Here is a 25,728-nt window from a genome sequence, read left to right as displayed (position 1 = left end):
CCTGGCATAATAAGCACCTAATAAATGTTAGCTTATTTTTTCTAGTATTTTTTAAGATTCTGAGTAAATATTTTATTTTAGGACATCCAATTGCCTTAGCATACAATTAACTCCTACATTTTCATGTGTCAGTATGTTACAGCATTCATAAAAATAAGATAAAGTTATTGATAAGCCATGATTTTTTAACACATGGAACATAGTAATGATCTGTGGCAACAGCTTCATGGTTAAAAACAATCATCCATTTTAAACCTCAAGGTAAACAAATTCCTCAATTACTCTAGATACACATACTGCTGCCCATAAAATTAAACTCCTATAAGCTGGCTTACGGTCCAATCAAAGCACAAGAAATAAGGTGAGCTGGATGCCACCCCCTGAATCACTGATGAGGCTTTAACTCCGCTGAGCCCTGGGACAACCTATCTTCCAGCTGCGTTAAAGAAGATGAGGCACCAGTCATACAGCCATGAGCGCTGCGGGACCCAGAACGGGACTTGGGCCTGAATCAAGATGTGATCTATTGCTAATTTCTTTAACTTGGCTGAAAATAAGAAACATTTGGAGGTCTTGTTAAAAGACAGATTCCCCGGCCCCAATCCAAATCTACTGAATCAAAATTTTTAGAGAAAAACCCTGATACTCTGTATATTTAACAATCTCCAACCCAAGGTCAACTCAGGCATACTTTTTTGCCTCCTACATTTTGGGTGCATTTTCATAAATGTTTATACTATAAATTTTATACTTTTACTCTTATTAATCCTTCTATTAAAAATTAGTAAATTAGCTTAAATTCATTTTTCTAGGATAAAAATTATAAATTAAAGTTTTGTTTTTTGTATGCATACTTGAGTCAAGTACATCATATTTTGGAGACCACTTCTATGGGGAAATAGAGATGAAATAAAGATTTCATTTTGGTCTACTTAAAAAGACACAGGATAAAAGAAAACAAATAAGTTTGTAAGTATCTTTTGGCTCCTTCCTCCTTAAACAGTATGGTGGCTTTTTTGGATAATACTTAATTTAATAACCTCCAAAGTGGAAAAGGAAGCACTCAAAGCACTACAGAATTTACAATTTATCTTTTCTAGAATATAATTCATACTGTATTTTTTAGAATGTTTAATTAAAATCGTGGACCTGTATATTAACCTAACCCTTTATTTACCCACTGCACTGAGCTAAATATAATTCCCTAAGAAACTTCCATTCAATCTTGTGTCTTTGCCAAAGGTAGAGAGAAAGCATAACTCCCCAACTCTTCCTTCAGAATCCATTTAGTACCAGAAGATTTTTCTTCCCCGAACATGCTGCCACTCTAGAGTTGGCCACTACAACATGTCTGTGAAGCTGCAGGTCAGTGTTCTGACCATTGTACACACTTGATCTGAATTCTTTCGCTCATCATAGGATAAAAAGTTCTTAATGCCTCAACTTCATCTGTATGGACTTACCTACCTACTCACTCATCTATTACTGCACATCATGATTCCTTTCCTCTAGCCTGGTCTCTTCCATGTCTTCCAAACTTACTTTGTACTTTCTTGCCTATGCCTTGTCTTCTATAAGTCTTTCTCCTCCAACTTCCTATAAACCTAACTAAATCCTTTCCTAACTATCTTTCCACAGAGAAGCCTTCACTAGGTACCTCAACCCATAATTCTTTCTCCTTCAGTACTGAAAATCTGTACCACTCCATTCTTCCGGTACTTATCACATAGAAGAAAAGGCCTTGCATTATTAAGCGTTGACATCTTACTTCCTACGTAGTTAAAAGCTTTTTCAATCAGAGTCAGAAAAGGAAAAGTATACCAGAGAAGACATATTCTCAATAATAAATAACTTTTTAAATCAAAATAGAGCTCTACAGAAATCTGTGTAAGTAGAAGCACTATTCAATATCTGTCTTATTTTGAATGAAATGTAGATTCCAGAATAAAATTATAAAATACCACATGTCAAATTCATAAGCTATTGCAGCAAATCAAAGCAAAATTATAAAAGGCATTTGATTTAGTTAATTTTATAAAAACAAAGCCTTTAAAATACAATAAAATCTTCACTGATACTTTGAAATGAGAATGATCCTGATATCTTTTATTATTAAACTTTCATTATCTTACAGCAAAGCACTTCAAAAGTGGTAAAATTTGAAGATGTTATGCAGTTTTTTACAAAAAGACAGTTCTCCAAAATTTGCTCTTCCTTTCTGTGGTTAAGTTCCTAAGGAGTATTTACCTGATGTTTTTGAAAAGTTAAACATTCTGAGTTTGCCCATATAAAGAGAGTATCGTAACAATGAAAAAGTCACTGCTTTTCAAAAGAAAGTTCTTAAGGAGAAAATCGTTTAAAGTGGATGTTTGGACATATTTGCATCTTTACATGATTGTTGTTGCCAAAAATTGATGTCACCTACAGTGCTTGTATATGCTATAGAAAAACTTAAACTAGAATTTTCTGCTTAAAAAAAAATCCATCTGGAACATTTTAATGAGTTTTCAATTTATTTAGTAAAAAATGTTTAGTATTCAAGAAAACAATGATTGATTTCAGAAACCATAGGAATTTAGTGGTCAAATTGCAACAGAACTGTAAATTTGGTGGAAGGCATTTAAAACTGAGTATCAAAATTAAGAAAATAAAAATTTTCTATTTGGATCTACCAAAGGTATCTTTTTCACCTATGACAAAACCAAGTATCAAAGTAAACAACTTAAAAATCAGACTTACTGTATGACTAACTGTTAAAACTTTTCAAAAATAAAGCACATTGTCATATTAGTGTCATTAAAGTCTTATAGTGTTAAAATACTTTACTTTTACCCTTTTAAAATATATTTTTATGTTTTATATTATATATAGTATTAGTACATGTACATAAATAACAAATATACCTATATTGTGGATATGCGCTCAAACTTAAAAAAAATCTGGATGGGTATGATATCATGGGCATGGGGATTCCTAGTTTTAGGTATTGTTTGTTTTTATATTTATGTTTGGAATCAAATATAAAACTCATCTTCTTCTACTGATCCTAATGTTATGTCAGTTTTCTTTAACATCTGATCTGCTGCTTCCTTGCCATTTCTACAACTTAACACTCAGTCTAGGCCTTCATCTATCACTCAGATAAGCACACTAAAGTTCTCCCCCCACCCCCTGCAATAAGGCAGTCTTGAAAAGGTTTTAAAATGTTAAGGTCATACAGCATTTAAGATAGTAGTATAAATAAAAACACTTCTTTTAACCTGTTCTTTTGACATATACACTACTGCAAACACATGGTTGTATCATTTCATATAATAGATGAAGGAATGCTGGAAAGAACGCTGGGTTGAGAGTAAGATTTAGGCCCTTGTTCTGCTTCTATAAACCTCAACTCCACTGAAGCTTAATTTTTTGATCTATAAAATAAGGGATTATTGATTAAACAATTTTTAAGGTGATTCCCATTTTCAAAATTATAAAAATATATTAATGCCTATAAATTACATGTATATGATTTTTAAAAAATAACTAGAATCATGTACTTAGTGAACTATTTAAGATACCTCTTTCAGGGCTTTTGAAAAAATGAACACTTAAATATGAGTAATTATTCCCTGTTTAAAAAGCCTGATTACATTTTCATATATTTAAGAAAATTTTAGGTAACAATGTAAATGTTACTTAAGTTAGCAGTTTTTTTCTGAAGGGGAAGCCAATCATAAAAACAGTGAAATCATCAACTGAGAGCACAATCAGATTTCAAAATGAATTGGTGGCTGCCATGCTAGTGAAAGCACACCCTACCATCAGTATTTTAAAATTAGTAATGAAATAATATAGCCAACAGAGAAGCACTTTTGTTATAGTTCTAACCTGTAAGACAGACTTTGAAGCAGAATTAAGGTGTATGAAAGATGTATTTGAACACGGGTTCCTATGCAGAGAAATAAATACAAAATCTGATTCAGCAGCGAGAGAACAGGTCACACTATGGGCTATGCTGCAAACGGAGCAAGTGATGTGACTTCCAGTAACTACTGCTGAATAGATGACTGACTGAGTCTCTCTGGTCCTTTGTTTCATCATTTATTAAAAAATTAGGTTGGACTTAATGCTCCCTACAGTTCTATATAACAAAATTTTCAATGTGCTAATATTTTACCTGGAGAAATATAAACTACTTCAAGCACTAATATGCTGATACCTCTAATTAGTTATGTATTAGGACACTCTACAGAATCACCTTTCAGTGAATAATGAATGCCTCAGTGATCCTGATGTGCTTTCAGAACTAGCTGCAAAGTAAATCCTGTCATTGATTTTAAAGGCGTTTAACATATGTCTGCTCCTGACAACACAAGATTGCTCAGAATAGAAGATCTTCACTTATGGTTAGGTACTATGGTGTGAGTAACTATCAATGTACAACTCTTTGAGATGACTGCCCCTCCATGTGTCTGGGTATACTAGCTTTTCCTGAGAGATGCAATTTATTGAGTTGACATCCTTATCTTTTGGAAGTTTGCTCTTGGTCCCTTGAGCTTAACTATCTCAAGTTTATTTATTATATATCTTATGCTTGAAATAACTCTGGGTCTTTTATCTCTTCAAAGTGATTATAGAACTTCAACAAATGAACTGAAGTAAAGTGTTTCTTACTCAAACAGATTATTTAAAAAAGTATACAGAGAAAGTAAAAATATTTCTGAGGTAGTGATATACAAGAGTTATTAATCTGGACTAACAATTTCAAAAAGATAAATGCCAGTGGAAATATATCAAAGCTTTATCCATTTCAACACCAGATTTATCTAAGGAATATGACCTTTACAAAATGATTTCAAAATCTGAAACTTAATTTTAACATGAATTCCTTTTACTCCCAGGGCTAAATATGTGGCACACTTGTCAAATGTTTCTTTCATAGATAGTAAAATCTTTTCCTTTACACTTTTCACACAATTAAGCATATTTCAGTTTCTCTTTTTTCTACACAATGTCAAAGTAGAATCCACAAGTAAACACTGATGGCTTCATCCTATGAATACATTTATTCATGTCTCCCTCATCTTACTGTACACAGTGGTAACCAATGGACCATGAGGTAAACCATTTTAGACATTCTGCCTCACTGTTTCTTATTTTTTATAGTTATCAAGGATGATACATCTCTAAATGGGATTTAAAAAAAAAAGACACAGCTAGACATCAGGTAGAAATGCCTATGACTACTGCTCACAAAATGTCTTGCTCTTAAGCTGATAGGGTTGTACTCTATAAAAGCCTTTTAACCAGCACTACAAAGGTGGTTTTGATCAAGTGGATTTGATTACCAAGATTAGGACTTTGCCGAATAACAAGTAGTCTAGAGAGGGCATATGATCCATTTTTAAGAAGGTTTTAGTGGAATGTTAATAGTTCTAAATTTATTTATATTAGCTAAAAGAATAAAATATGGGAAATGTGCTAGGTTTTATGATGACAATGAATATAAACTCTAACTTATTAGGGGAGATCAACATTTGCCCCAGTGAAACAGGGTGGGCATAACTAAACTCTCTTGTGGCTGCTTCTTTTACTTTTAATTATGTTTTGCTCTTCTTTATAAAAGTAATATATGTTCTTGTTTAAAAACAAAACAAACGAGGAAGATAAAAATATAGACCCATGAATCTAAACATCATCGGGCATCAGTATCTAAATATTCCAAAGATATTTAAAACTCTATGTCTAGAGTAGAATTTATCTTCTTTCTATATTCTTCCCTTACCTCTGTAATCAACACCCACTTAGTGAATGGCATTGCTCTAGGTGGGTACTTCAGCTTTGGTACCCTCAAATGTACTTGATTCCTCCCTATCTTCTTTATCTCGATCCAATCAATACCATAATCTGAGAATTTAGTTCCTGACTATTTGTGCTTTTATTTAAAACTTGTATTTTCTTTCTCCAGAATCATTTCTTATATTACCAAAATTTTCATAATTACCATATTAACAATAGTGTACTAATTTTTACTTGTTTCTATAGGTCAGTCCTATTTCTTTTATTCTGTAACAACTCTATTAGTAAATTCTTTGTTTTGATCATTTCTACATCCGCTGGCATACTTCTTTATTTGTTTTCCTGATAAAAGTTACGTAGCTGGTTTGCTTTCCAAATATTTAGACTATTTATTTCTGTTGCCCTCTCTCATAAACTATAGGGCTTGGCAGCTGTATTATTAAATAATATTTTTTCCCTTGAAAAACTCCAGACATAATTTATTATGGTGTTTGTACAGTGGAGAAGTTCACTGCAGGCCTGATTTTATTTTTTCCTTTATGGGAATACTGTTTGTTCTACATGATTCTGACATCTATCGGAACTCTTCTTTATCCTGACAATTGAAGACCATAATGAGATATGGCTGCATGTAACTATGAATTGAAAATTAATTTTTAGAAATTGTTTCCTTCACTGACTTGGTTTTTCCTGGCGCTAACCTGCTGTTAATCACCTTCACTACACTTTTAATAGTTTCATTTCCATATAATATTTTACTTCCATATATTCTTCGAGGTTGTCCCTTCTTTACAATTACACTTCCAGTTTCACAGAAGATACCCAAGACTCAACCATAGCAAGACATAACTGATCCTTTGTTTCTTAAAAACTGCCTTATCTTACCATGTAACTGGTGGTAACTAGTATTATTCTCTTTATTCATCTTTACCTAGAGTATTCAGAACAGAGAACTGTTTTACTAATGGGTAAATAGGTATCTGTCAAATCCTTCAAGCCCAAACAGAGAAGGTAAAATTTTGTCAGTTTAATTTGTCACATTAATGGCCTATGAGGTAGTAAGTTATGAGGAAGCAACCTCGTAGGAGATAATCACAGCTCTTTATACAAAACTTTCTTACCTCTGGGTATCAGGGCAGGCTGCAGTTAGTTTGGATCACATCATCATTCCCTGAATGGAAGGAATGCTCTCATGCAGAGCCATACATCCCATTTTTAATGTAAGTGTAACAGTCACATCACCATTCCTGTTCTGTCACTTCTGCTGCACACATAGTGCATTTTCAAGAAGCACCAACAAGGGTGAGATTGGCCACACCAGGTGCCCCACTATCTGCTATTTCCTCCAGCCCCTGTTGTTATAAGCTGGTGGAGGGCGGGGAGTACTTCTGGATAGCAATGGCAGGTCTCTCTTTCTCTCTCTCTCTCATTTCCCTATTTAATCACATTCAGTTGATCAATTATTGTTTGGCCCATCCCTCCATCTGTAAGCACTTGATAAAAGTCTTCATTCTAGTTTCCAACATTCATAAGAAATTTTTTCCAAATGTTATATTATTTTTGTCATTTCACTGGGACTCTAAAATATCTAATCAAATTAATGGATTCTGGAGATTAAAAATAATGAAGTAGGCACATCATATAAGAAATGTATCATCTTCTTGTATTGAGGTAAAGAAAAATTATTGAAAGCCAAGTGCCAGGAAGAAAGCTTTTAGAAGCCAGCACATATCTTCCTCAGCTTACAATGGGGTCGAATCCCAGTTAACCATTGTAAGTTGAAAATATCATTAAGTTGAAATGCATTTAATACATCTAACCTCCCAATCATCACAGCCTAGCCTACCTTAAATATGCTCAGAACACTTACATTAGCCTACAGCTGGACAAAATTATCTACCACAAAGCCTATTTTACAATAAAATGTTAAATATCTCATGTAACTTATTAAATATTATACTGAAAGTGAGAAACAGAATGGTTGCCTGGGTTCAAAATGGTTTTAAATGTATCAGTCGTTTCCTCTGGTGATGGCATGGCTGACTGAGAGCTGCCGCTGCCCAGTATCACGAGATAGTGTCATACAGCACGTTACTAGCCTGGGAAAAGATGAAAATTCAAAGTTCGAAGTACAGTTTCCACTGAATGGTATGCTTTCACACCATCAAAATGTTGAAAAACCGTAAGCTGAACCATCACATGTCACGGACCATCTGCAGATGGAACACCTGGCTCTAAGAGTAAAGTTTCCTCTTGGAATAAAGCAGAGGAAAAATTACAGTCAGTAGATAAGGAGAATTAATAACTTCGACTGGAACAGCTCAAGTTTTAGGACATCCAAAATTCATGGAAGAACAGAATAAGCTTAGAGCTAGGTTTTGGTCTCGCTGTGAAAAATAGAAATCCAGATAGTATGACTTCAGAGTCCATACACTTCACCAGACAGGCTATAGGCCTGCCTTAGGCCTTAAGCCTGATCATTTTGCTAAGAACCATGCCAAGCTGATGACCCTAAACAGCAAGTACAAGTACTGTCCCCATTTTACAAAAAAGGAAACTGACACAGAAATTACATAACTTGCTCAAGATGACAGAGTGGTAGAGCTAGGATACTCACAGCTGGAAAATGGAAGGGGAGAGAGCAGGGGAATAGAAGGAACGATTAACTTAAATCCAGCAAAGAATGTTAGTCCCTTGCTGATTCAAAGTGTAGTGCAGGGACCAGCACCATCAGCATCACCTCAGAGCTTGTCAGAAATGCAGACTCTCGGGCCCCACCTCCGAGCTACTGAATCATAACCTGGATTTTAACAAGATCCCCAGGTGATCTTCATGTACTTTAAAGTTATGAGCAGCACTGTGTTTGTCCTACTTCAGGTAGAGGAGAAAGAACATGGTCTTAAGATGGTATGAATCTAAATGAAAGATGGACAGAAATGAACCACTTGGGAAATAAGAGTTTGCACTAACAGAAAAAAATTCTTAAAATTCAAAAGGTGAGACTGGGATTGTCATTGGATTATCAGAGGTCAGTCGAAAGCCTGGAGAATTCACAAAGCTTAGCAAATATGAGGTTCTGGAAGGGTATATATGATGGACTATATGCTGGCCCTTCCTGGGTCCCATAGGGCACAGGTCTGGGAAGCACCAGCAGCAGCAGCTCAGTGAGAAAATGGAAGACAATTTTTCAGGTGAAGCTAAAATGGGAACAAAAGGTGAAATCTCTCCAAGGAGGCAGAGTTAGAGGCTCAAGAGAATTTACAATAGGAAGAAGCCACTGCAGCAAAAAAGTAGCAGAAATGGCAGAGATTAAGCACAAACAACAGAAGGGATGAGCTTTAGAATTTGAGGAGATAGAAAACAGTGCAAAACCATGAACATTTTTATGAACCACAGATCCTTTCAGGAATTATTTTGATAACTGAATGGAAACCATGTTCACAAGAAAAAAAAAGGATACATCCCTTCACAGATTAGATATAATTTCACAATGTTATGATATCAAATGGTATAAAGAAGGTGTAGGATAATTAAACAATACCCCCAAAGCAGGAGTCAAAAGCTGACTACTTAAAAAGAAATTATAAAGTCAGCTTAAGCTTTTAAAAGCCCAGTACCAATGGCTTTTAATTATTTTATAAATTATTTTAGGAAATGCTGCATCACCAACACTTTCGATGCCACGGAAGACAAAATGGTATAGAGAAACAGACACTGATGACTGAAGTGGAAAAGCGATTCCGGAGTCAGATTCTGAATGTGAAGTTTTAGATATACCTTAGCCAATTGAGTTTGCTTATAGTTTTCCTACTTTATGTATGTACCAGAGAGATCAATCATAAAAATCTGTTTTAAATCGGTCTAAAAGCTCTCTTTCAATAAACATGAAATAAAATTCTAGGTGAGAGAAAGCACTGCACAATTTTTCTGTTACTCTAACGATTTGCTTCCTAAAGGTAGAATGCAATACCCTTGGGTTAACATAATAAGCCTTGCTTGTTAGCACCATAGAAATAAATGCAAGATATGGTGTCTGAACAACTTCGCCCCTAGGGGGAGCTCAAAGTACATCTTCCTTTATTCCACCCCAGACACGTGCAAAGAGATACTGCCAAGGACACAATAGTGAGCCACAGTTCTAGGTATTGCTTCTCAACTAAATGGTAAAAACATCAAATGTTCTTCTAACTACAGGTGAGGTCTTAGATCTTTCAGATCCCTTCTGGATTTACTCTTCACTCATAGAGCACGTGCAAAAAAAACTTGCCTCCTTTCTTGGGAAGGTTATTAAGAAAGTAGATGAGATAATCAGGAAACAGCCAAGGGAAAAAGTGATATGGAACAGACAGCCTGCCTCTAGTCTAGGCAAAAAGAGTCCTTTTTCTAGAGCTGAGTTCTACATGGGGCTTTGGAACGAAGGCCTGTAGCAATAAAAAGCAATTATACGTCCGGGACGTGCTTGGGAATCTACAAGGGAGGTGGCAGCAAGCTCTAGTCTAGTAAATGTGGAATTAGAATCCTATCTATGATCTGTTTAGAAATACAGCCAACAGTTAATTTTAAGAACTTTCTTTTTCTTCCAAGATAATAGTATCTTAAGCATTGCCACCTTAGTAAATATAAAAACTTATAATCAATACACTATTTTTAAGGGAAGAATAAAAATAAAGGCTGGTTTTAAATGTAGACAAAATGATCAACAGTTAACTGTTTTACCTGGAATGATCCAAGAATATCCTTTAAGGGCTCTTCATAAAACTCATCTCTTCCAAAGAACAGCAGCAACTCAAAGAAACTCCTAGAAAGAATAAGTGAATGGTAACTTTCATTGCTTCTCTGATTTTTGCTCCAATTAAAAAGATTCTCAAGCGATAACAGCTATACATTATCAGGTATTTAGCTTTAAAATAGTTGGTTTTGAAAAATTACACTGACCTTTTAGGATTCATGTTATGTTTTCAGTAAAATTATTAAAAAAAATTTATTGAAGTCCTACACCTATAGAATGAACAATTACATTACTTATGCCTATCAATGTTCACAGTAGGGAAAATAATGCAGTGGTATACCAGGTGGCAAAATGTGGCTACCCATGTCAAAATGATTCAAAATGGGTACACAGTCCAGCTTCACCCCAGTACAATGGACCCAGAAAAAAATTCAAAATCTAATTTTTTCAGAGAAATATAAGGGATGGGTAAAATTTACACAAAAATATAAGAAAGTTATAGAATCACAATGAAACTCTCAGCCAACATTTACATTATAGCAATATCACCAATTCTGTATCTAATAAATGACACAGGGGTCCCTCAGCCCCTAGGCTTACCTTGATTATCACACTCATGATAAACCGCTCAAACTCTGTGGTTCCTCCTTTTTAAATAAATTATTTGGTAAATACTGTTACTAGTAGTTTATGTGCCTTTAATAATTCATGAGTTCACACAGGAAGAAATATGACTTATTTCCTAATCATGAGCATGAAAAACTATTAAAATTATTTAATGTTACTTAGTAATCCTAAAGTAGCACAATGACAAATCCCTGAAAATCTTTAAATTTTATTGCTCTAGAAAATATTCAACTAGGAATACCTGATATTGTCTTTTTAAACACTTTTGGCCCCCTTTTTCTGAAGCATAATTGACATACAACAATATATTAGCTTCAGATGTACAACATAATGATTCAACATTTTTATATATTGTGAAATGACCACAAATCTAGTTAACATCCATCACCAAACATAGTTGCAGTTTTCTTCTTGTGATGAGAACTTTTAAGATTTACTCTCTTAGCAACTTTCAAATATGCAATACAGTATTATTAACTATAGTAGCCATGCTGTGCTTTACATCCTCATGATTTATTTTATAACTGGAAGTTTGTACTTGTTGACTCACTTTGCCCATTTTGCCTAACCCCAATCCCCTACCTCTGGCAACCACCAATCTGTTCTCTGTATCTATGACCTTGGTATTTTGGGGGGCTTTTTGCTTTTTGTTTTTTTTAAGATTCCACATATAGGTAAGATCATTCACTATTTGTCTTTTTCTGACTTATTTCACTGAGTATAATGCCCCTAAGTTTAATCCATGTTGTCACAAATGGCAATACTGCATTCTTTTTATGGCTGAATAATATTCCACTGTACACCACATCTTCCTTATCCATCAATCCACTGATGGACACTTAACATTGTTTCTATATCATAGCTGTTGTAAATAATGCTGCAATAAACACAGGATGCCTAAATCTTTTCAAGATAGTGTTTTCGTTTTCTTTGGGTAAACATTCAAGTGGAATTGCTGGATCATATGGCAGTTCCACTTTTAATTTTTTGAGGAACCTCCATACCGTCTGCACCAATTTACATTCCTACCAATAGTGTACAAGTGTACAAGGGTTTCCTTTTCTCCACATCCTTGTCAACATGTGTCATTTCCTGTCTTCATTCTTTGCCTTTAATCAAAACAAATCACTAATAAAAACAAAATTTTAAATGCAAATATAACTATGAGAATACAGTTTAAAAAATTATATAAAAGACCTAAGTATTACCCAATTATTACAAAGACCCTTCTAAATATAGCATAGTAGTCATACTCCATAAACTGATATAATTTTGACTACTGAAAATTTTTAAATGTCAACAAAAAACACATAAAAGTAGTCAAAAGCAAAATGGTACACTGAGAATCTTTGTTGATTTCCTTAATTAAAAAGCTGATACAAGTAACTTTTTAAAAAAAAAGTTAACAAACTGGTAGAAAACTTGGAGGCGATAAGACTACTTCACAGAAAAGAAATACCAAGTGGATTTTTTCAAATATGAGAAGACTGTCTACTATAGTTAAATAAGTAAAATTATAATGACATATCACCTCTCCTATCATATTTAGAAAAATAAGAATGTTGATGTATTCCATGATGGCTCTGATATAGAGAAACAGGCTTTGTGATCTTGTTGAAGGGATGATATGTGGTACTACCTCTTTTAAAGGCAATACAGTAAATACAGTAAGGCAAAACTCTTAAGTGCACACATACCATTTGACTTACCATTTCTACTTATAAGTATTTAATCCTCCAAATAATACATGTTCAAAGACATGTGTATATATATATGCATCCACAGGTGGCTTGTAATAGTAAAAGAATGGAAACATACTAAATGTCTACTACAGGGGACTGGGTAAATTAATTATAATATACTCATACAATGACATTTGATACAAATATTAATATTAGTGAGAATATAATTACATCTATATGAGTAGATAAGGGAAAAAATTCCAAGATACTAAGCAAAGATGCAGAAATCTATTCATTACATTATCATTGGTAAGTAGAGGGTGCATGTACACCAGTGCATACCACCAGACGGCTAGAGGGATAAATAACAAACTGGTAAAAGCAGTTGCCTCTAGATAGAGGAAACAGAAATTAGAGGTCAGGGGTGAAAAGGAAAATTATTTTTCATTATCAACCATTATGCATTTATTTTACCATCAGTAAGTACATATAAAATAGCCCCACCAATGTACCTCTGGAATCTTTATCCCTACTAACAAAGCATTAATTCACATCTATCTTATTTCTTAACTTCTAATAGAACCTATCTCTAGTCGTGCTATTTCACACTTTCCTAAAATCCATGTTCAACCCAGCTGCCATTGTGATCTTTCTAAAACACAGAATGATCTACTTATAGACTTTACCAATTGCTGTTTAGATTGTACCATCTAAAGCAAAGAACTTCAGCTGACACATTTATTTTATATGGATAAAATATTAGTTTAAGATAATTTAGTCAGTTTCCAATATTTAAAAACTGTGATATTTCAGATTAAATATAGATTTCTCTGAACTCTTAAAAAACAGAAACCCCTGTAACACAGGGCTTGCATCTCTCCATGGCAAAGTAAGCTGAGCAGCTACTGCCCTTGGTCAAGGCATGGACCTCTTTTCCAATTTGCCAGTCTCCATCCACCCCTCATTTCTCCAGCACACTGCCTACCTGACTTATTTATTATTTATATTCCCTTCCTATTCTATTTAGGTATTTGAGATCACTGTAGAGTAGGAAATTCAAATTCCTTATCATAACATACGAACCTTTAAATGTCTGATCCCAAACTACTCTTACACACAGCTTTTACCACAAATTCCATGCTCTCCAACTGCAGCAAACTTCTCTATATTCCCTAAAACTCCTATACTTAAAGGTCTTTGGATCCGTTGCTTCCTAAAGACCTATTTATAAGATTTCACCTTGGAACTTAGCCTAAAAACTCCCTTCCTTCTCTCCAGACAAACATAGAGGTGATTCTTCTGTACTATCATAGCACTGTACTTTGCATATCTATTGTAACATGTTGAAACATGGAGGTGTTAAAGTTGCACTAGGTAGAGCAGAGTAGAAACTGCATCATTATGTTGAGTAGACAGTATTGTCTAGTAGGACATTTAATTCTATTAAAGGAGGGAGAGATACAAAGTTTCTTAGTAGAAATAAAACATGTTATGGCAGTAAATTCAGAGATGAGCGTGCAGATTAATATGACCTTGTAGATAATAAAACAAAATATGCAGAAATATGTCTACATTACGTGAACATGAAAGGGAAGCCAATGTTTCATGAGATCTGTGTGTGCCCCACTATCAGCTACCTCAATAACAAGGCCCAACTTCATGATAATGATATTAAAATGAGAAAAACTACATGTAAAATAAGTAAAGACTAAATAATGATAAAACAACTTGGTCTAATGATAAAACAACATGGTGGAGCTAGCTCTGCCTCGGGGTAAGATTCAGGGACATCAACAAGTATTACGCAGTAGTGAAATCATTAGGGGAAAAAACCCTAGATTATATGTAGAAATAGAAACTTCATGTTTCAAATCTGTTGAATTTCCTATTGCCTACTATAAAGGATCCACCAAATGCTTAGAGATCAAACTGTCTAGCCCTCAAGGAAGCAAATTCTACAAGGTGCAGGGTAAATGAGTCCAAAATGGAACAAAGTAGGACCCCAAAATACACCTAGCAATCTAGAGCAGAGATGGCAAACTACTGCCCATGGGCCACATCTGGCCCAAGAAGGCTGAAGGCCTGTTTCAGTATAATGCATGAGATAAGAATATTCAGATTGTTAAAATAAAAAAAATAATATTTCATAATAGGTAAAAATTACATGAAATTTAAATATCACTGTCAACAAATAAGTCATTACTGCAACACAACCAAACCCATCTATTTACACATTGACAATGGCTGCTTTCACACTACAAAGACAGAACTGAGTGATGGCAACAGACACTTTAAGGGTTAAGCCTAAAAATATCTGCTATGTGGCCCTTCATTCACCCATGATCTAGAGTCGCACTGGGTTTGAATCTCAGCTCCACCACTTCCTTGATGTGTAACCCTGGGCAAGTCACTGAATATCCCTGTGCCTCAGTTTATTTATAAAACAGGAACAGTAATAGTAGCTACCACTTATAAAACACTTAAAACACTCCCTGGTAGTGCTATAGGTGCTTGCTAGTAATGATAGGGAACTACTGTTTTTATTAACATTGCCATGAAAGTTTCCTTCAACAGTCTAAAATGAAACATGAGATCTTCAGTTTTGATCTTTTCAGTTGTGTATATGTCAATTTTGTTGAAACATATGACACCAATTTTTCTCACTTAAATTATGAAGATTTTAAAGATACCTGATTACATTCATCAAAATGTTTCTTTCCAAAAAGTTATATATGTATAATGTTATACTGTTTTTTAATGTTGAATATGTTTAATACAATGTTTAATATGATTCTATAATAAAATATATTTGGTATAATGTTTAATATGTAACAGTCTGTACATTAACCAATTTATAATTAACATGAATCCAAATTGTGAGTTACCTACAGTTCATTCACCTAAATTGAAATAATTATTCAAAACAGAATTACTTAAACAAAATGATTTATATAAAAACATAAATTATTTATAGTGGGATGAATATATTATAGATAGTATGCCTTTTGAATTTAAAAAAAAATTATAGCTTTTACAGTCATTTTTATTTGACTTACTAGAGTCCCATTAGAGTCCCTATTTATGAAACAAACTATATTCTGTCATTGGGTTGCTTGGAATTCAGACCATATTTTCACATTTATTACAAACAGTAATAAGGTAGCAGACTTCCTAAAATATATAGACACACATAGATTGTTTTGGTAATTATGACCAGAATTACTTTTCTTTTTTGGGCCTCTATAGCAGGTAAGTAATTTTCACCCTAAAATACAAGAATATGGATTTCTGCATTTATCTCCCATAGGAAAATTCCACTAAATTATGCTGCTTAACTATCCAAATAAGAAAACCACTTACCAATTTAAGTCAAAGAAAATTAGGCTTATTCTACATGAATTAAATAAAAACAGAATAAAATATTACTGCTCACATGTAAAATACTCAATTTTTAAAAATTTCTTCTATACTTATTAACTCTAAATTTTTGATATCATATAGATATTTCAACTCAGAGCTACTTAACCTTAACAATGAGCATTTACTTCAACATACTCAAAGCACTCCAATGCATTTATCTTCAAGATGCTTTCTTCAGCAGTGTCTTTACTGAGGAAAGAAAAGGTTCACAGTGTTTTTTTTCAAATATATATTGATAAAGATAAAGAAATTGTACATTATTGTTTCTAAAGTATGACAGACTAGGTACCCTGAATGAGTCACCCTCAAAACAAGTAAAATGCTGGATAAAATAGCTGGCTTTTGCCTTGACTAGAACTTTTACAAACAGTTACACCAATATGCTCCTCCCACCCACTGCACCATATTTCTAGATTGTAAGGAAAACTGCTTGGCTACAATTGGAACTAGACAGGAAAAGAGAAAAAAAAAATAAATCTCCTGTTAAAATCCTCTCATGTTGTCACCTGAATTCATCTTACTAACATGGTCCAAAAACTCTCAAGCCAAGAATTTAGCTAAGATTGGTTCTGGGCTAGTAATGGCTCCAGGTCCTTGGCAGAAACAAATGTAAATCCTTTCTAAATACCCACCTCAAATCCAGTCTTCAATTTTTTTTTTGGTGGGGGGAGGATTAGGTTTATTTATTTGTTTAATGGAGGTACTGAGGATTGAACCCAGGACTTCATGCATGCTAGGCATGCACTCTACCACTGAACTATACCCTCCCCACCAGGCTTCAATTTTTACAAATGAATTTATTTCAAGAAAATACACATTAACAATGTAAATAATAATTATAATAATAAAAACCACAGATATAAGGAAATACAACAGGAGCAAGGAGAAACAGAAAGTCCACAAAGGCTTTATATATTTAAACCAGACCCAGAATATAAAATGAGTATAACACAGTTTAAGAAATTTTAAAAAAAGTACTAAAAATATAAAGAATGAAATAATCAAGAGCAGTCAAAAAACTCCTAGAAATGAAAAGTCAATGAAATTAAAAGTCAGTGGATCAAAGATTAAACACAGCTGAAGAAAAAATTAATAAACTGAAAGCTCTGGAAAAAAAAATGACCAAAATGTAATACAAAGAGACAAAGAAATGGAAAATACAAGCAACAGTTAAAGACATGGATGATGGAACATACAAGTCTAACATATCTAATCATACTTCTACAAAAAAAAAAAAATAAAGAAAAAGAGAGAATGGGAGAATGAGGCAAAGACAAAAACTGGGTAAGGATTTTTCATAACTGATGAAATATACCAATTCTCAGATCCAGGAAGCCCAGGAAATCTCAATAATGATTAATAAAACTAAATCTACACATAACTAATCACGGTAAACTATAAAATACCAAATACAAAGAACAATATGTGAAAAACAGAAAAATACAGACTGTTTACAAAGACATGGGAAATCAGCAAGAAAAGTCTAAGATGCAAATTAGTAAACATATCGGCTAAAAAAATTGACAGCATGAAGCAAAAGCAATAGTAATTTCATCTGGGCTTTTAAAAAAATATAGCAAAAACATATGGCATCAATAGCATTTAAGTTGGAAAGAGCAGTTTCAGCCTTAGTGTTCCAGTATTCTTGAACTAGAGAAAGATAAAAAGCATATAAAATAAATACTTCAGTAAGGTAAGCACTAAATTCTCCTTACCTGATTTATAAATTTACATACCTTTAAGTTTTTCTGAAAGTAGACAATTGATTACAAAGTAGACAATTGATTACAAAACTATGAAATAGCATGAGCAATGAGAAGGAACTAGTCAATATTAAAACATTTTGGAAAGACTTTATAATTGAGCTGGCATTATATTGGTACATGAACAAATAGCCTAATGAAATCAAATGGAAAATCCAAAAATAGGGCAACTGCATGTGAAAAGTGAGTATATGACAAAAGGGGCATCAAGTCTGTAGGAAAACGTTGACTTCATATCAGATAGCCCAATATTAAAAGACAAAAATGATTCACTCCAACTTCCAAACATAAGAAAAAAATTCAAAATGGATCATAAACCTAAATATAAAAAAATTAAACAATATAAATATCAGACAAAATCCCATATAACCTGGTTATAGAGAAATGTTTCTTAACTAGGTTTCAAAAGTAGGAAGCAATAGAAGAATACTGATAAATTTTAATTATATTTTAAAAAGTCTAAAAATATAAATGCCATAGGAAAGCAAAACAGAGATGAAAAAAATACACATTTGTAACTTACATCACAGGAAGGGGTTAATATCTCTAATACATAAAGAGCTATGAAAATTGAGAAGAAAAAGTCCAACTAACTTATAGAAAATGAGCTTCAGATATAAACAAGTAGCTCATGGAAAATGAAACACAAATGGTCTTTAAAGATATGCTAAAAGATGTTCAACTTCACTCACAGTAAGAAAAATATAAATTAAAACTACATTGACATGCCATTTCTCTTTTGTTAGCTTAGCAAAAAATCAAAAGTTTGACAACACAAAACTGTGGTGAGGTTGGAGGTAAACAAAGCCTCATTTTGTGGGTGAGAATGCAAAATGGTACAAGCAGTATAGAGGGAACTTTGAGACTACTTAGCAAAATTACATATCTAGTCTCCTTTTGGCACAGATTCTAGGAGCCTATCCCAAAAATCTACTGGGAAACATACAAAAATATGTATGCAAACAAATCATAATCATAGCACTATTTGTAACAGGAAAATAAGGGAAGCAATCCAAATACTTATCATTAGAAAGTATGTTGAATGAAGTATGGTACATCTACACAAGACTAAGTTTTAAAAAGAAATTTACACTGTGTCTTGATCTCCAAGATACAATATTAAGTGAAAAATGCAGAGTGTAAAAAAGTGTGTATCTGTTATTCAAAAAAAAAAAAGCATGGGGTATGGATATATATCTCTTAGATCATGCTTTTCTAGCCAACCAATTTCTGTCTTTTTTAATAGATTTAGGCAATTTATATGTGATTTTTAATATGCTTCGATTAAAACCTACTATCTTTATAATTGTTTTCTATTTGTTCTATCTGTTCATTGTTCCATTTGACCCTTCTTCCACCTTCTTTTAGACTGAGTAATTTTATGATTCCATTTTATCTCCACTTTGGCTTAATATATCCACCTCTGTATTCAGTGGTTTTAGTGACTACCCTAGGATTTTATATATATATATATATATATATATATATATATATATATAAAACATATATATATCTTTAATAAATCCCAGCCTACCTTCAAAATTGTGCTGTTTTAGTAAGGCATAATATACTAATCCTTGTGTTATTTTTGTCATTCACTTTACTTTTAAATGCTATAGACCAACAATACTTCACTTCAATTTTTGCTTTAATCTCAGCATTTAGGAAATATGACCCATGCACTGGCTGCCAGTTTTTGTAAAAGTTTTATTGGAACACAGCCACATGCATTCATTCATCTTGTCTATGGCTGCTACAATAGCAGAGCTGAGTAGTTACAACAGGCACTCCATGGTCTGCAAGTATAAAATAGCTGGCCTTTAAAAAATACATACTGAAGTACTACATAATCCATGGTTGGTGGAATCGAAAGACACAGAATCGCAGAAATGGAAGACTGGTTGTAAGTTCTACATGAATTTTTGACTGTGTGGGAGGTTGACTCCTCTAGCCCCTGTATTCTTCAAGGGTCAACTGTATCTTTATTCTCTGGTGGCCTTCACTATTTTCTATGATCTTTTTAGTTTGAATGTGATGCATCTAGGGGATCTAGGTGGTGGTTTGAGAGAAAGAGATGGATCTTGAAATTATCTTACTGGTTGTTCTTCGAGTTTCTCAGATCTGTGGTTTGGCATCCTTCATTATATTTGGAAAATTCATGGCTACTGTTTGGTATTTCTCCTGTCTCATTTTTCGTCCTTCTGGGATTCTAGCGGACACATGTTGCAACTTCATATTTTCCCAAAGCTCTTAGATGTGCTATTCCAACAGTTTTCTTCTTTCTCCTCTTTGTCATTTAGTTTGGGTAATTTCTTTTGACCTATACTCAAGTTCATTCATTCTTTCCTCAGTTGTGTTGTATTGATCTATCAGTGAGCCCATCAGAGGCATTCTTCATCTGTTACTGTATTTTTTATTTCCCGCATTTCTATTTGGAATTTTTCTTGGTGTCCCAGCTCTCTGCTGAAATTCTCATGTGTTGAACCATGTTCTCCACTTTTCCCACTAGACCTTTATATCTGAGTTTGATTCTACAAATTGCTTTTTCTCTTGATAGTGCATTTTTTCCCTTGCTCTTTATATGCCTATAATTTTTAGCTGAAAGCTGAACTTCATGATGTATGAAACTGTAAACTGGTGTTAATGATATTTGTGCCTGGAAACAGATATGCCTTTTCTTCTGCCAGCCTTTATGGTGGAGCATTAAGTAAATCTAATCATGAGTTAATTAGGTTTGTGTTATTTACTTCATTTGGGTTGTTGCTGTCATGACCTTCAGTGTACCACTAGCTTCAAATTCCTTCACTATTGTGTGTAGGGTGAAGCCTGGGTAGCCAGATAGTATTTTAGGCTTTCTGGATCACATTAAGGTCTCTGTCACATTTTTTTAAACACCACTATTAAAAAATATGAAGACCAGTCTTGGCTTGGGAGCCATTAAAAACAAAAACAAAAACAGCCATGAACAGTATTTGACTCCATGGGCCATAGTCTGCCTATTCCTGAAGTAAAGAATCATCACGTTAGGCAGAGAAATGGAAGACATGAAAGACCCAATTAAAACTTAAAATATACAAAATCTGAGATGAAAAATACACTGTATGGGATTAATGTCAGATTATCTGCAGAAGATAATACCAGTGAAAACAAGATACAGCATTACTAAAACAAAACACACACACACAAAGAAAATCACTGAAAAAAATTGAACAGAATAGTCAGTAAGGTGTGGGTCAACTGTGGATTCCCTTTAAGTGGAATCCGTTAATAAAACATAATGGTGGTTTCTAAAACAATTTTTGAAGGCATTTCCCAAATCTGGTGAAAAGTACAAATTCAAAATTCCAAGAAGCTTAAGACTAATAGATGTGAGATAAACTACACAAGGAAAATTACTATCAGATTTCTTAAAACCAGCAATAAACTTCAGAAGACACCAAATAGAAAATGAAAAAAGCCAGAGTGGGAAAAATTATTTATGAATCACGTATCTGATAAAGAATGTATAACCAGAATATATATAGAACTCTTACAACTCAGTAAGAAGGCAAACAATCCAATTGAAAAATGGGCAATAGATTTGAATAGACATTTTACCAAACATATGCAACAGCAAATAAGTATATGAAAAGATGTTTGCCACCAAAAGTACTGAGGAAATGCAAATTAAAACCAAAATGAGATACTACTATTATTTAATTACTAGAACAGCTATTATGAAAAAGACAACAACAAGTGTTAGTGAAGATGTAGAAAACTGAAACCCTTATAGATTCCTGGTTAGAATTTTAAATGGTATACTCTGGAAAGAGTCTGGCAGTTCTAAGTTAAACAGATGTTAAACATAAACTTATAGCATCTAGCAATTCCATTCCTAGGTATCTATTCAAGAGAAAAAAAAACATTTGTCCAGTTGTACACAAATGTTCGTATCAAAACAACTGCAAAAAATCCAAGTATCCATCAAATACTGAATACAGTAAACAAAATGTACTGTATCCGTCCAATGGAATACTATCCAGCACAAATATAAATGAGCTATTGGTAAGTACTAAAACATAAATGAATCTCAGAAACATTATTCTAAGTGAAAGTACTCATATGTAGAAACCTACATATCATGTCATATTATTTACACAAAATGTCTATAAATAGCAGCTCTATTTAAAGATAGAAAACAGATCAGTAGTGGCCTTGGCCTGGGGAGAAACTGAGAATTGACTGCAAGTGAGCATGAGAGAAATTTTGAGGGTGAAAAAAATGTTTTAAAACTGGATTATGGTGATGGCTGCACAACTTTATAAATTTACTAAAAATTAATTACACTTATACTGAATGAACTTAATGACATGGAAAGTATGCCTCAGTAAAACTATTAAAAAGATAACTAACAAAAACTTGAAGATAACTAAATAATTTTCTTATCTTACAAAATATAAAGATACAGACTCACAGATATAAAGAACAAACTTATGGTTTCCAGGGGATAAATGGGGTGGGAAGAGAGAAATTGGGAGTTCGAAGTTTGAACCTCTTGGGGAATGATGAAAATGTTAGCTATCTTGATTGTGGTGGTGGTTTCACAGGTGTACACATTTATCAAAATTCATCAAATTGCATATCTGAAATATGTGTAGTTTACTGTATAGGAATTATATCACAATAAAGCTGTACAAAAAGGTAACTAGCAATGGTAAGGAGTGAGGAGGTACAGATGAAAGAAGACTGATGATATATTGATAATCATTGAAGCTGGTGACAGCTAAGGGCAGTTCATTATCCAATTCCTTCTACTTTTGGTTAGGTTTGAAAATTGTCATCATTAAAATTTTTTTTAAAACACTGTATTGACAAAGATGTAGGGAAACAGGTCCCTTCTTATATGGCTGGCAATATTATAAATTGGCTCAAGTTCTGCAGAGAAAATTTGGCACTATCAAAATGACAAACTTCAGACTCTTTAATCTAGCAATTCTACTCCTAGGATATCTGTCCCAATATACAAATATCCTTGTACAGGTGTACCCCAGATATTGCAAATTCAGGGCCAGAACACCGGAATAAAACAAATACTGCAAAAAATCAAGTCACATGATTTTTTGGTTTCCCAGTGCATGTAAAAGTTATGTTTACCCTATACTGTAATCTATTAAGTGTGCAATAATATTGTGTATAAAAAAGTATATACCTTAATTTAAAAATGCTTTATTGCTATAAAGTGCTAACCATCATCTGAACCTTCAGTGAGTCATAACAGTAACATCAAAGATCACTGATCAGAGATCATGACAACAAACATAATAATAATGAAAAATTTTGAAACATTGTGAGAATTGCCACAATGTGACAGAGATTGAAATGAGTAAATTCTGTTGCAGGGTGTCTATTAGATACAGTGAGACAAAAATTTTTAACAGAAAAAAACAAAAACAAAGAAACAAAACACAAGCCAGAAGAGTAGATGGACACCTTTTAAAGTACTGAGGATAAAAAAAACCTCTCAGTCAAATATTCAATAATCAGCGGATTATCTTCTAAAACCAGAGGTCTCTGACCTCCAAGATGATCAGCACACTGCAGAATCTTATCTGTCACAGCTGACAACTTGTGTTGGACATACAGGATAAAAATTTCACCCAGGAAAATGACAGCCTTATAAAGGGAAAGAATTGAGCCTGGTGACCAAGAACCCTGCCCCCGGAGAAGAAACAAATCTTTTCCTCCCTTGGTATGTGAGAAGCCAGCTTTGGGTCAGCAAACACCACCCTGCTCCCACTATAGTGTGATGGTCCCCTCTGCTCCTGCCCTCCAAATCATTCTTGGATGAATGAAGACTGACCCACTTTCAGGGGAATGACCTTCCTCCTCACTATGAAGGCCAAAGGTGTTGGGATAGTGTGTGATTTTTCAGTGGTTTTCTACAGTGTTGCTTCCTCTCTTGAGGCTGAGAGGCAGTAACCACCATACCAGGACTTCTCAATAAATTTTTATTACCCAAACTGAGGGAGAAAAGAAAAAGAAAAAAACCCAGAGGTCTCTGTCAATTATGCAGAAGCCAACTGGCTAATGGTTAGCTCTGGCCAAGGGAGGCAATGGTGGAGAATGGAAAGTTAAGAGGAAGGGAGCAATGAGAGGTCTTCTTCCCCTGCCCTTCTTCTGGATCTTCTTTAGCAGTAATTATATCTCTTCCAAGGTCTTGTCTCACACAGGTCAGTACTTCTTCCTCTCATCAACCATCTCCATTCTCTGAGTTTGAGCCTTTTATCCTCATTTCTTCATCCTTCCAGTCCCAGCTAACAGCTAACAGCAACTTAACTACAGCCTCTATATTAGTTTCACCACCCACCCCTTGGTCTATTCTCTCAGATCTTCTAACAACTATGAAAACTGGTTCTACGAATCAACTTAAATTCCCTCTACCGAATTATTTAGGATGACTTACAAATGTCTAGATCTTGATTTAAATAAACTATAAATCTTATCTATAACACATAAACTTAACCTATAAACCTAACATAACCAAAAAGAAAATAAAAAAAGGAAATAAATTTGTGATTATTCCCTATAAGGCCAGCAGGAAATTATATTCTATCCCTCTAGTTTAAAAATTAGAATAGAAAACTTTTTCAAAAGTCCATGGCTTAAGAAAAATATAACCAATAGGCTACAGCCATGATGAGTCACATTTATTTTTATTAAATATTTTTAAAATATAAGTTTCTGTTGGTGCCTTCATCCTGGAAATTTTTTAAATTAAGGTATAATTTACATATAACATTATATTAGTTTCAGGTGTACAATGTAATGATTTGATACTTGCATTTATTACAAAATGACCACAACAAATCTAGTTATCCATCCATCACCACACAGTCACAAATTTTTTTCCCTATGATAAGAACTTTCAAGATCTACTCAGCAACTTTCAAATTTACAATACAGTATTAATAACTACAATCACCACACTACATATACATCCAATGACCTATTTATAACTAGAAGTTTGTACATTTTAACCACATTTACCCATTTAGCACACCCCCAACCCCCACCTATGACAACCACCAATCCCTTCTCTGTATCTATGAGTTCAGTTTTGTTTTGTTCTCTTTTAGATTCCACATATAACTAAGATCACTAGGGTAACTGACTTCCTCTGACTTATGTCACTTAGCATAATACCCTCAAAATCCATCTATGTTGTTGCAGGTGGCAAAATTCCACTCTTTTTTATGGCTGATAATAGTTACACACACACACAAATATCACATACACATCATATCTCCCTATCCTTTCATCTATCAATGGACATTTATTTAGGTTGCCTCCATATCTTGGCTATTATAAATAATGAAGCAATGAACATAGAGATGATGACATCTTTTTGAGCTAGTATTTTTGTTTCCTTCATATAAATAAGCAGAAGAGGAATTGCTAGATCATATGATAGCTCTATTTTTAAGTTTTTGAGGAACTTCCACAGTATTTCCCATACTGGCTGCATCAATTTACGTTCCCCAAAACAGCATACAAGTATTCCCTTTTCTCCACATTCTTGCAATGCTTACTATTTCCTGATTTTTTAAATAATAGTCATTCTAACAGGTGAGGTTATACCTCACTGTGGTTTTGATTTGCATTTCCCTAATGATTAGTGATGCTGAACACATTTTCATCTATCTGTTGGCCATCTGTATGTCTTCTTTGCAAAATTGTCTATTCA

At 33.7% G+C, this 25,728-nt stretch overlaps 1 protein-coding gene and 1 long non-coding RNA gene across 4 annotated transcripts in view; one reads left to right on the top strand and one right to left on the bottom strand.

Annotated features, from left to right (window-relative positions):
* The window catches only part of LOC116663065, a 36,545-nt gene extending 26,054 nt beyond the window's left edge, over positions 1-10,491 (top strand). For 2 of the 3 annotated variants that reach the window (XR_004319122.1, XR_004319124.1), the window contains one exon: positions 288-2,796. This is a non-coding gene — a long non-coding RNA (uncharacterized LOC116663065). Of the gene's footprint in view, positions 1-287; positions 2,797-9,435 lie in introns of those variants that run through there. The other variant, XR_004319118.1, reaches the window with a different exon arrangement.
* The window catches only part of ZNF654 (zinc finger protein 654), an 86,427-nt gene that overhangs the window by 21,196 nt on the left and 39,503 nt on the right, over positions 1-25,728 (bottom strand). The window contains 1 exon segment of the mRNA XM_006188208.3: positions 10,501-10,582. Coding sequence (XP_006188270.3) covers positions 10,501-10,582 — 82 coding nt within the window.

The sequence above is a fragment of the Camelus ferus genome, chromosome 1 (genome assembly GCF_009834535.1).
Source record: "Camelus ferus isolate YT-003-E chromosome 1, BCGSAC_Cfer_1.0, whole genome shotgun sequence".
Taxonomy (NCBI): Eukaryota; Metazoa; Chordata; class Mammalia; order Artiodactyla; family Camelidae; genus Camelus; species Camelus ferus.
The sequence above is the reverse complement of the archived record's forward strand: the minus strand, read 5'-3'. Positions and strand labels throughout refer to the sequence as shown.